Source organism: Phoca vitulina, unplaced genomic scaffold (genome assembly GCF_004348235.1).
Source record: "Phoca vitulina isolate PV1807 unplaced genomic scaffold, GSC_HSeal_1.0 scaffold96, whole genome shotgun sequence".
NCBI classification, from domain to species: Eukaryota; Metazoa; Chordata; class Mammalia; order Carnivora; family Phocidae; genus Phoca; species Phoca vitulina.
The window spans coordinates 2,352,232-2,365,884 of record NW_022589799.1 but is presented as its reverse complement, the minus strand read 5'-3'; the positions used below and the strand labels follow the sequence as shown (position 1 = coordinate 2,365,884).

The 13,653-nt window shown below is 37.3% G+C and overlaps 1 protein-coding gene across 2 annotated transcripts in view; it reads left to right on the top strand.

The window, feature by feature from the left end:
• Nucleotides 1-13,653, top strand: part of VPS45 (vacuolar protein sorting 45 homolog) — a 66,937-nt gene that overhangs the window by 26,318 nt on the left and 26,966 nt on the right. For both annotated transcript variants that reach the window (XM_032397036.1, XM_032397035.1), the window contains 2 exons: nt 709-830; nt 13,260-13,391. In XM_032397036.1, coding sequence (XP_032252927.1) covers nt 709-830; nt 13,260-13,391 — 254 coding nt within the window. The remainder of the gene's footprint in view (nt 1-708; nt 831-13,259; nt 13,392-13,653) is intronic.

Sequence of the window (13,653 nt, the reverse complement as noted above, 5' to 3'; positions counted from 1 at the left end):
TTCAGGATTGCTGCTAATTTAGTACTATGTCAATTAAATGAAATTAAAGCAGACATCTCCCAAAAGCTTTTTCTTCAAATGTATGGGAGCAGCATCAGCATTGGACTGAGCAGCTGAACAGGGAATAATAGAATATTTCCAGGAAATACCCCAGAGTAAAACAGACAGTTCTGTTGGTTATAGCTGTTTTACTCCATTTCTTTATCATTTAAGATTTGTTTGGTTGTTTTTCTTTGAAGGAAATTAAAGATGAAGCAAACAACTGTAGATCTTTTAAAATTACTATTTTCTTAAAATGGTAAAAAAAATTAGTTTTAATCTGCAAGCCTTTCTTATGTTTCCTGAAATGTTTTCATTTACCTGAGTGTTTCTTGACTCAAACGTGGTCGTTTCCTCTTATTTGCTCTACCTATCATATAATATTTTCACAAAAGGATAAGAATCACTGAAAAGATGATAAAGGATTTAAGCAATTCCATTTCGAAATTCTTTTATAATACCTAGGCTTAAGTTACGAAGTATTTTTATGAGATTAGAACATTTCTAATTGATGAAAAGAAAATTTTAAGTTATTTAACCAGAAAATTCCCATTTGAATCTATCCCATGAAATCCCTATTGAGTGCATGTCCTTTTCTGATGAGTATCATTAACTGTTATATTGCAAGTTCCCCCAAAATGATATAAGAATCATCTTCCCCTGTCTTAGGGAGTAGAAAATGTGTATACTCAACATCAACCTTTCCTACATGAGACCCTGGACCATCTCATCAAAGGAAAGCTTAAGGAAAACGTGTACCCTTATCTAGGCCCCAGCACTCTCAGAGACAGGTAAGGTAACTAAGATATTAATAATAAAAACCAGAAACACTAAGAAAATAGGAAATGTGGAGTGTTGTAAGAGACAACAACTAAGATGATATTGCTCTACTCCTCCTTCTGTTTTTTCAGTTCTGAGATTCTTTTGGTTTTACATGTGTCAGGGTTAGATATAAATTCACCTACTAAGCCTGCAAGATTATTTCTTTTGGAATAAAGAAACAGGTGTTTTGAAGTATCCCATATACTTGTATTCTGTCCTTTGGTATCAGATGAGTTTACTTATGCCATTTAAGGTTCAGTTCCATGGCATTTAACATTTGGAGTTTCAAAAATTAAGGCCAAAAATAGATTTGCTGCTTGGTTGCCATCCAGAGCAGGTTGTTACTATTTTTGGTGAGGACTGGACTTTGCCAAATGTGGCCAGCATACGAACTGAGACCTAATTAACAGAGGCCATTTGTTACACAGAAGCAAAGGATGGCTTGCTTTTGGGGTATTAACCGAAGGAAGGAATTAATCGTCATTTTAATCCAGTGGTCTGTTAGTTTTAATAAAAACAAAACTCGTCCAGGTCAACTTACTTAGATCAACCTGAAATTTTAAATATACACAAAGTCTACTTTGTTATAAATTATATTCTTGTGTATTTTTTACTGGGACCACATATTATAAAGAACCTAATATATGTAATGGGATAGATTGATGTGCAAATTGTTACTATTGGTAGACTTCTTCAATTATTTCAGCTAATCATAACCTAAGAGTCTTGGAAGAATAGTGTTTTATAAATATAATAAACTTCTGAAAGGAAAAAGATGACTCTTTTATATGATAAATTTTTTTTTTTTCCATTTTGTTCCTTTAAAAAAAAAAAAAACCTCTGTAATTTGGTAACAACAGAAAAGAAAGATCTTTTAAAAAATCCAAGGTTGAGAGGCAGAATATCTGGGGTTAAATTCAGACAGTACATTCATTCAGATAAAATGTTTAAGGACCTTGGCGTCAAGATTCAGAAATGTCAACTAAGTGGAAAGAATGCAAACCAGCCTAAAGCTATTTACCTATCTTAGAGGCTTTTTGAAAAACAGTATAACTCTATTAAATGGCCTTCTAATTAGTATGATAAAAGTAAAAATATTACTTTTTCATGAATTTCATATAAGAATTATCAATTAGCTATTTATTGCTAAAGAGACACCATACACCACCAGAAAAGTATATTGTATATGATTAGTTCATAACAGCAAACCTTTCTAATTTGGGTGATTCATTTCCGGACAAAGCTCAGAATGATGCTTTTCCAACAAAAGGCACATTTATCAGTTGTCAGCATCTGTTAGCATTTGTCACTATTACCTAAATACAAATATAGTTAATAATTCAATTGCTGCATCCTTTTATATAACAGATATTTATTGAGTGTCTTCAGTATGTCAAAAACTGTTGTAAATGCTGGGGAAATAAAACAGGAAAGACAAGTTACCTGCCCTTATAGGAACTTACGTGAAGGAGACAGTAAGCTAGTAAACAAATAAAGACTATGATTTGAATGAGATAAGTGCTATTGAGGAAATAAATAGTGTAATAAGCTACAAAGTAACTTTGTAGAAGTGAGGGGGGCTGTTTTAGATGGAGAGAACCTCTCTGAGGAAATGCTATTTAAAATGAGCTTTGAAGGGGCGCCTGGGTGGCTCAGTTGGTTAAGCGTCTGCCTTCGGCTCGGGTCATGATCCCAGGGTCTTGGGATCAAGCCCTGCATCGAGCCCCACATCAGGCCCTACATCAGGCTCCTTGCTCAACGGGGAGCCTGCTTCTCTCCCTCTCCCTCTACCTGCTACTCCGCCTGTCTGTGCTCTTCCTCTCTCTCTCAAATAAATAAATAATCCTTAAAAAAAAAAAAAGATGAGCTTTGAATTACAAGACAGAGCCAATCACATAACAATTAAGAGAAAAAGCATCCCAAGCAGAGGGAACACTGGAGCAAAGGCCTTGAAGAGAGAACTTGGCAAGTTCATGGAACGGAAAGAAACCCAGTGTGGTTGGGGCATAGTGAGTAAGGAGGAAATAAGTTGAAAAAAATAAGTAGGAGCTGGATTACATAGGGTCTTAAGAAGGGTTTTAAATTTTAAATGTCAAAGGAAACCATTGAAGAGCTTAGACGTAAGTGACATGAACTGAATTACTTATTAAAGGATCATCTTCTAGGGAGAATTGATTTCTTTTTTTTTTTTTTTTTGAGAATGGATATTTGAAGGCAAAAATAGAAGCAGGGAGACTACTTAGGAGGCCGTTATAATAATACAGGTAAGGAATGAAAGAGGTTTGGATAAGGAGGCTGGGAGAGAAAGAATCAATAGACTTATTTAATGGAGTCATCTACTCCACTAAAGAGGTTGTCTACTCTTACCCTCTTACCATAGAATAAGAGAGAAGTGAAGAATAACTCTCAGGTTGGGGTGGGGGGCAATCAAGTTGTTAAGTTGCAGATGCCTATAACCAAGTAGAAATGTTGGATAATAAATTGGGAGTCAACAAGATTTTGGTAATATTTAAAGCTATGGGATATAAGATATATAAGATCACTTAGGGAGAGAGCATAGAAAGAAAAGAAGAGAGCCTAGAGGATTGAGTGGAAGACATGGAGCCAGATATGGAGACTGAAGAGGAGGAGACCTAAAGATAGAAAGAAAACCAGGAGAGCATAGTGTCATACAGACGAAGAAGCCAGTGGTAACCTGAGTCTAGTCTTCTGAGAGGTAAAGGTGAAAACAGTGAAGAATCCATCAGATATGGCAACACGAAGGTCTTTGGTGACCTATTCCCAGTTTCCGGGAGATTAGAAACCAAATTAGGGTTACGGGATGTAAGATAAAATAGAGATAACAAATGTATATAACACTTTTAAAGAAATTTTGCATGAAGGTGTCAGAGAAATGGGATGGTAGCTAGGAGAGAGTGTGTACTCAAGGGAAAGAGATTCTAGAGCATATCTGATGAGATTGTAATCTAATGAGAATTACCCTAAAGAAAGAAAAGTCAAAAATGCTGAAGAGAGAGGAAGAACCGCACAAGTCTTTAAGGGATCCAGAGCATAAGCAGAGGAGCCTTTGATAGAAACAGAGGTACTTTTTTCTTTTTAACAATTTTGATGGTGAGAATATGGGGCCATGTAAGCTGATTGCTTCTATTTTCTCAGTAAAATACAATGTCAAGTTATCAACTGAGGTAGTGGGTAAAAAGAGAAAACATTGTGAAACTGTCATCTTGCAGGCCAGGAATCAGATTTACTAGGGAAATGTAAGTAGGACTTCTAGCCAAAATTGAGTGCCCATTAGAGTTTTATGGTCATTAATTTAAAATAGAGGGGCACCTTGGTGGCTCAGTCGGTTAAGCGACGGACTCTTGATTTCAGCTCAGGTCATGATCTCAGGGTCTTGAGATCAAGCCCCAAGTGGGCTCCACACTCAGTGCGGAGTCTGCTTGTCCCTCTCCCTCTGCCCCTCCCCCCTCTTTTTCTCTCCCCGCTCCCAAATAAATAAATAAATAAAACCTTTAAAATAGAGCCCATGAGCCTAGTTGTGTGGTTTTCTCCAGCAACTTTTGGCTGTACTAGATTAAATGAGGATAAGGCTGGCAGCTAGGCCCAACCTGGATTTGGGGAATTGAAAACAGAAGGAGGGTATTAGATGGTAAATAAAGTATTGTTGAGTGAATTAGTGGTCTTGATGAGGTCAAAGAATTATTATAGTAGAAGTATTAGTGTAAGTGAATTAGAAGTTGAGGAGCTTGTTGTTGGAGAAAGAGATCTTGAATGCAAGATTTCACAATGCAGATACTTAAAGTGAAAGAGTTTAGGTTATAATCATGGGTGTTGGTTATGAGGGATGGAAGAACACATCATCCTGGGTGAGAAGACCAGGATGTGAGATGAGTAATCCACATTGATGTGAAAGTCACTGAAAATCCTGAAAGGAACAGCAGTGAAAAGGAGGACAGTAAACCAGAGCTAAAATCTTCAAGGAATAAGAGAGTGACCAGGAAAGGAGGTCAGGAGAAAACAGTGCAACCGCATCATGAGCTTCTAACATAACGGAGACATGGAAGAAGGCAGAGAAGTTGGTTCCGAAACAACAGGACAGGGCACAGAAGATGCCTACACCACCTTCTGGCCCTGCTTAACTGCTAGCAGGTAGACTGCAGAGGCCTTGAAAAGACCTACTGAACATTCTGCTTCTAAAAGTTTGCTGTCTAGATATATTGTGCAAGTACAAAAAGACATATAAACAAGGATAGTTACCGAAACATTATTTGTAACAGTTAAAAAAAAAACAGAAACAGGCTAAATATCCATCAATAGAGGACTGGTTACCTAAATTACAGTACAGTGCTATGCATTCTTAAAAAATAGCATAACTCGGGCACCTGGGTGGCTCAGTCGTTAAGCGTCTGCCTTCAGCTCAGGTCATGATCCCAGGGTCCTGGGATCGAGCCCTGCATCGGGCTCCCTGCTTAGCGGGAAGCCTGCTTCTCCCTCTCCCACTCCCCCTGCTTGTGTTCCCTCTCTTGCTGTTCTCTCTCTGTCAAATAAATAAATAAAATCTTTTAAAAAAAAAATAGCGTAACTCTTCATGGGGTGATATAAAAACTTTCTAAGATATATTGGATAGAAAAGCAAAATGCTATAATATCCTTTTTGTGTAAAAAATAAAAACCCATATCTAAGCATAAATATTATTATATACACATGTGTATATAAACAAGTCTGCTCAACTATACATAGTATGTATGTAATATATATGCAAGCATGCATATCTTTATGTATAGTATACATACTTCAGGAAGAATTAACAAGAAAGGGTTAAGCGTGGTTACCTCTGGATATTGAGACAGTAGTTAGTTGTATACCTATCTGTCTGTCCCATTAGATACTGATATTGTATTAAGTATCATTTTCTTGAAGTAAGAACTATATTAGTATTTGGGTTTTTCACAATATTTAACACAGTGCTTTACAAATAGGTGTTCGATAGGTGTCAATTTCTCATGTAAGCATCTATAACAGTTGATATGACAAGATTTACAGTTGGAAAATTTAAACTAGAGAATAAATTTGGTTGATGTTACCAGAAAATTTAGATTTTTACAGTTTCCCAGTAATGCTCTACAATATTTTGGCTCTACATCCACTAGGCCTCACTCTCAGTTCTAGCCGCTGTCTTGGATCATCACATTGAGGAGAGTCATTGATTTTAGTCATCCTTGTGATAATTTAAGTCTCATCATGATAGAATTCCTTGGTTTTGTTGTTATTAGGAAGTATCAAAGGAGATGTGGCAAGAATACAACTTTGAAATCAGGAACACCTATAGAATTGTTTTAGCCCTTAGCTATTAAATATGTGGTTAACTTGTTTGGCAGTATAGCCATATCTACAAATTGAGTTTTGATCTTTCTTCTGCAGATGGGACTCCCACATATTCTATTTAGCAGCCTCATTTTTCTTTCTCACTCCAGAATTGCTCCTTGTCCCTCATAAAAACAAGTAACTTAAACATTTGGTGAGAGTGGAGCTATCTGGTCATGCATTCCACAGTCAATTCAAAAAGGAAGTACTTTTTCACGTTTACATAAATTTAGTGGAATCTTGTTGCAGCAGTTCATTTTGTTTCTATAAAGACAGCAGTCCTTTTCCATTGGCCTTTTTTCCTACAGTAAATGCTCATAAGATCCTTATTATCTCTAAGAACTCAAAAATTTGAATTTTAGCCGTAAGTGTAATGGTCCACAAAGTAGATAAAATATTGCCTCTTAAAAGCTTAAGGTTTTCTACTTAGTTTATTCATGTATAGAAGTAATGATTTCCAGAAATTCTATATGTGAAAAATGTTTATTTTTATAATAAAATAAGATGTAAATTGGTTGAGTTCTCAAGATGTCCTTGTATATCTATTTTTTTTTTTTAAAGATTTTTTATTTATTTATTTGAGACAGAGAGAATGAGAGAGAGAGAGAGCACATGAGAGGGGGGAGGGTCAGAGGGAGAAGCAGGCTCCCTGCCGAGCAGGGAGCCCGATGCGGGACTCGATCCAGGGACTCCAGGATCATGACCTGAGCCGAAGGCAGTCGCTTAACCAACTGAGCCACCCAGGCGCCCTCAAGATGTCCTTGTATATCTATATGCAGCATGAACTGGCTGCTATTCTCTATCTAATGTTTGCTGCCTGAATTAATTAATGCCTTCGGTTGCTGGAGTGAATTACAGAGCACAGGAAGATGTGTACAAAGAATTGAACTTGTGTATTCCACTTAGCTTCAATCATCATATAAAAATGATTGGACATCTACTTTTAAAATTCACCAGGGAAAGAAAAGAAAAGGAAAAATGTCAGGGTTGTATTTTTTTCCCCATCGATGTTCCTCCTTAAGCCAGCTTGAGTAAGTAGTAGGAGGTTCAGGAAAACATTTATTAATGTTTTCATAACCAAATGTAACATAGTCATCTTTTTAGGTACACAATTAAGTCAAGGTGTAAGAATCTATCCCAGTATCTAAGTTTTGTCCTTATATTAATATAACCTACACCCACAGTTACCATCTGCAACATTTTCTTCCCTCTCCAGTAATACGAAAATACTCTGGCACCCTGAAATTATCAGACTAAAGGATAGAGTTCTTGCACTCTTCTAGGAGTCTGCTTGAGTTTATTCCTTCCCAGTTCTTGCCTTTCTTTTCCACAAGAGACAGACGTACTCTTGAGGCAGATGATGGGCAGAGGGCAGCTATAGAGAAGCAGCATCTCTTTTCCTGGATGATCCTTGTTCGTCTGCTCAGCTGCTTTTTAAATTGACTTACCAGATCAGGAGCTCAAAAATGTTACTGTCCGGTTCCTCTCATCAGTCACTGTACCCCTGCAAGGGAGAAACTTCCTTCCCTTCTTCTTAATGAAATAATCTGTGCAATTAATGAGTATTTACTCAAGATAAACTGCATAATGAGTGTCAGCCTAGGGTTGCCCCTCAACATAAAGAGTATTATTGCATGTGGAATCTCCCTGTAAAAAAAAAAAATACTCATTTTCTGAGAATAGAATTTCATTTCAGCTTTGAAGATTTTATTACTTCTGAACACCACAACTACTTTTTTTTTTTCCTGTTTCTACCTAGGCTGACACCCAGATAGTTACAACATAGACCAAACAATTGGCAGAATGTCTTCTGTCTCCTCGACGGCACATTCTTGCAACATTGGATTTTTCTTCTCCACAGAACTCATTCTTCACGTCCTTTAATGAATATTAAACCAGTTATGACTATATTTGAGAAGCCATTATTATCTCAGCTCATTGGTACTCTAGAACCAATAGAGTGGGAAGAATTAAAAATTTACATTCTTTGAAATTTGGTTGAAAAGAAATTGTATCTATCCATGAGGGTAATACTATGATAAAGGTTACAGAGACTCATGTCGCTATTTAAAATTATAGCCAACTGTAGCTTAGTTGACCCCCTTATGAAATCGATTCCTAAAGAGTCTGACAAGAACTGAACTTGAGTCTTAGCTGTTCATATTCCCTTTCCCCTTCTGAAGAAAGATTAGTCAGAACCGAAACAATACCTATCAGTTGGAGAAAAGGAAGAGAACCTGTATTTTACCTGAATATTCAGTCCTTGAGTAATTAAGAGTTCATCATACTTGGTAGAAAAATATTACTGTCATAATCATGCAATGTGTCCTAAGCAAGTGACCTTTCACGGCAAGAGAAAGCTGGCCAGTAACTGGAGGCAAGGACTTGAAGGAAAGAAACCTTGATGGTGTAGAGTATTTTAGTGATTCAGGTAATGCTTTCCTGTAAGTTACAAAGAACCTCTTTCCCTGCAGCCTCTAAAGCACTAGATTAATATTGGACTAATAACTTAGTATCTACTTCTCTGTGATACTAGAGGAAATCACACATATTATAGATTAGTGCCACTACAAATTCATTGCTTCTAAACTCAGTTGGGCCTTCCCAGATACTCAAACTTTTATGCATCCTTAGTTCTTTCTCTTTGTCTCTTTCTCCACATCAGTTTTGAATGTTTTCCATTCTCTCCAAATCACCTAACCCACCCCAGCCCACAGCAGTGTTTCCTAGAGAAAAAAAAATTGAATCTGTCAGACATTAACTCCCTCAGTGTCTAGCCCCCATATTTATAAACTTATTTACATATACCTACCTTTATGTCCTTCCTCCATTCTAAAGGAAATACATCCTTTTTCCTATTTAGAGCTAATCATTCTGTCCACGCTCTAGTTTTAGACTCCTACCATCTCTTCTGAAGCCTTCCTGTATTGATTATTTGCTTGCTCCCTTTCTCTCCCTGCCTCCTATATTTTCAGCTTCTCCTTATCTAACTACTTTCCCACAGACTACAAGCATACTTGGGTTTCTCCTATTAAACAAGCAGTAAGTATAAAGCCCTTGAATCCGGGCTCTCCTCTAACCTGTCACCTTTCTTTCACAGTCAGGCTTCCTGGATGAAGTCACTGTCTTCTTCAATCCATGCACCCTGGCTTCTTACTCCACTATAATACACTAAAACTTTTCTTACAAATTCATATACAACAGCATACACAGTGGTCTCTTTCAGTCCTCACCTTATTTACCCGACTGTTCATTTCACACTGTTAAACATTCTGTTCTTCTTGAAAGTCACTTGTCCCTTGGCCTCTCCCTTCTGGTTCTCCTCCTACCTTTCTGACAGTTTCCTTCTCAGTTGCCTTTGCTGGCTATTCATCTTGCTTGTCCTGTAGTTGTTAAAAACTCTCCAAAGCTCTGTCTTCCGATTCTCTTCTCACTCTACACACTCCCTTGGTCGAACTCATCTATTTCCATGGCTTCAGCTGCCACCTGTATTCAGGGAAATCATTAGGCCTAAATGTCCAGATAATATATTTAGTGGACATCCCTACTGGGATGTTCCACAGGTATCTCCAACACATGTTTTTGTCTTTCAGGAAATCAGTCTTGCTTTTTTTCCTCAAACCTAAACCACTACACCTAGTCACCAAAACCAGAAAACTTAAAGTTATCGTGGACTGTTCCTTTATTCTCATCCTCCATATTTAACCATTGACCAAATACTGAAGAGTCCTTTTTTTTTTTTTTGTCTCCTATATCCAGTCCCTCCTCTCCACTCCTGGTATTTCTTTAGTCCCATTTTTCATCATATCTTTCTAGAAGTCTTACAGTGGCCTTTTGTTCTCCATCTTTTCCCACGTGCATCCCCCAATTCATTCTCACACAGCTGCCAAAATTGTCCAAAAAAGCAAATTTGATCTTGGTAACCTGTTATATCCCTTCAGTGATTCAGTGATTCCCCCATGAAATATAAGACTCAAGGCCTTCCACGGTCTGGCCACTGCTTATTTCTCCCTCTCTTTCTCTCACTATGTCTCTAACTTATCTGCTTCATTCCAGAGGAGTTAGGATGACTCCAAAGTTTTTATCCTAAGCAACTGAAAAGATAGACTGGCCATCAACTAAGATGAGGAAAGCTATGGGTGAAACAAGCTTGGGGGAGATGAGGAATTAGAACATTTGAATTGAGAAATTTATTAAACATCTAGTAGAAATGTGGCATTTAGGAGACAGGTCTGTCTGGGCTAGAGATAGAGATTTGGGTGTCATCAGCAGAGAGATGTATTTAAAACCATACAACTTGGGTGTGATCATCTAGGGATGATCGATAAGTTTAATAGAACTTTCTACAATGATGGAAATGTGCTCTATTAGTGCCATCTTATAAGGTAGTCATTAGCCACGTGTGACTATTGAGCACTTGAAATGTGGCTAGTTCTACTGAGGAACTGAATATTTTATTTTATTTTAATTAGTTTAAATTTAAATAGCCATATGTGGCTGATGGTAACTACATTAGGCAAAGTAGATCTAGGGAGTAAGTGTAGATGAAGAAGAAAGGAAGACCAATGACTCCACCATTAAGATGTCAGGGAGATAAGGTGAAGCCATTAAGGAACACTGAAAAAGAGCAACTAATGAAGTAAGAAAACCAAGAATGTGATGTCTTGGAAACCAAGTGAAGAAAGTATATCAAGGAGGAACAAGTGATCAACTTAATTAACTTAAAATGACCAAAAGCCTTGATAATACATGGTGCTGAAAGGATGGGGAGAAATAGGCACTTTCCTGAGTTACTGGTGGAATGACATCTGTGGAGCAACTTGGTGATATCTACCAAAATTTAAAATGCACACTAGATCCAAGATAAGGACAAGGAGCAGAACAGTGCACATAAAATGCTTTACTTGTGTATATGTATATGTGTGTGTGCTATACGTATATATACCTATATGTGTAGTGTGTATATATGTGTGTGAATATGTATTTATGCATGTAATTACTTATATATACACATAGACAATATCTCCAAAAGGACACATAAGAGGCAAGTAGTAGTGTTTGCCTCTACATTGAAACTGAAGTGCAAGAGCACTGTGGTGGGAGGGAAACTCACTTTTTTTATAGTATACCCTTTTGTATTTTATATTATATGCAAACATTTATCTAGTCAAAAATAGTATATTTTAAAATAATAGGGGCGCCTGGGTGGCCCAGTCAGATCTGCCTTCAGCTCAGGTCATGATCCCAGGATCCTGGGATTGAGCCCCACATTGGGCTCCCTGCTCAGCGGGGAGCCTGCTTCTCCCTCTGCCTCTGCCACTCCCCCTGCTTGTGTTCTCTCTAGCTCATACTCTCTCTCAAATAAATAAATAAAATCTTTTCAAAAAAAATAAAAAATAAAATAGCAAAAATGATTATAGAATATATAACAGTAGGTAACTCTTAAGCATTGTTGTGCTAAATACATTGTTTCAGGTGAGTAGTCTTAAATGCTTATTTTGTCTTAAAAAGTATGTTTGTGGGGTACTTGGGTGGCTTGGTTGGTTGGGCATCCGACTCTTGATTTCGGCTCAGGTCATGATCTCAGGGTTGTGGGATCCAGTTCCATGTTGGGCTCCATGCTGAGCATGGAGCCTGCTTGGAATTCTCTCTCTCCCTCCTCCCCCTGCCCCTGCTCATGCTCTCTCTCTCTCTCTCTCTCTCTCTCTCAGAAAAAGTAATTTTAGTGTTTAAAGCATGATTTTAAGTTCCAGGCATTTCACACAGAAATGCCATGTTTGACTCTCTACCTAGTTAATTGCAAAATAACCACCTTTTCATCATTGGGAGCCTTTTATTGGGTTTCTCTGCAATTCAGAGATTATCTGAACATATTTAATTTTAGCTGTAATATCTGATTCTGTTTCCATGAAGTGCCATAAGAATAAATACTCTCTCAGTTAATTCCTTCAAGGTTTTAGAAAGAGACAAACAGAAGGGAAATGTAGGGGGGGTTTTCCATGATTTATACATAAGCCTGTATGATTAAAGAGGTTTCTATTTAGTTTTGTGCTATAACCTCCAAAATGGATGCTTCTACTTGATGTAGTTTTAAATAATGTCCAATAAGTCATTAACAAAATTACTTGCTTGCTAAGATCAAGTAATTTTATCTTCTTTTGGTGGCATAAGAAAAGAAAAACAAGGCAAACTGTTTTGAAATGATATGGTCTCCTTCTTGTTGATATCTACGAAGCGGCCAATAGGAGGCTCTTCTGTTATGAAGCTGTTTTGATAAAGATTGGAACACAATAAAACTACACAGTGCTGCCCAAATGAGGCAAGTGGCTGGGCTGATATGTCAGTATGTCCAGTATCAAAACTATACTGAAGAGTTTTTTGTTTGTTTGTTTTCACAGGGTTTTTTTTTTTCTTGGTTTATCAAAGGATTTGAGAACAAAGATTTTAAGAAGAGGTGGAGTTCCCAGAAGTGCCATTAATTTATATGTCCCATTCTCTTTTTACACTCAAAATATTAAATGTTCCTAGTTTCCATCTTATGGGAGCATCCTAATATACTGGTACTTTCCAAAATACTTTGAAGTCCTTGGACAGAGGCCATTGTAATGACACTGTACTAAGTATTTGACAGAGGGTTTATATACGAAAGGAATTGTGTAGTACAAGTATAAATTACTGCTATATTGATATCATGGCACAGTGAAGTACTCTGCAGCCTCTTGAATATAAAAGAATATTTCTACATTTGGTTCCAGCAAACACTATTGTGCTATTCTGAAATCCACAGCACAGAAATTATAAGACATCCGCTCATAAACAGAAAGCAAATCACTATTCAGCATTTCCTGCTCTGTTTCCTGCCAATTTCAGATAATTAAAACTTTTTTAAGCCTTTTATTCTATTCTGCTTTAATTCTGCTTCCTCCACCAAAAATGAAAGATTTAGAAATTAAAACTGTGCATATAATAGTAACACCAAATCTTTGCCTTTTTCCCCTCTTATCCTATGATGTTAACTTTCTTCATTATTGCAGACCTCAGGATATCATTGTGTTTATAATTGGAGGAGCCACCTATGAAGAGGCTCTAACAGTTTATAACCTGAACCGTACCACTCCTGGAGTGAGGATTGTCCTGGGAGGAACCACAGTGCATAACACGAAAAGGTAAGGGAGAACATTCAGTCCTACGACTCTGTTCCCTTTCCTAGAGAATAAAGCTTAAATTTATAAAGCTGAATAAACTGCTGGTAGACCAAAATGCATCAGTTCATAGTGTAATAGAGATGAAGGATCTAACTCCTTTAGCTTCATAAATCAGCCAGTTAGGTCAAAGACCTGAAGAGTAAGGACCAGCCTGTACCATTAACAATTTATATTTCCTGTGTTCAAAGGAGAAATGTTATAGCCACAGACTGGCACTTTGAAT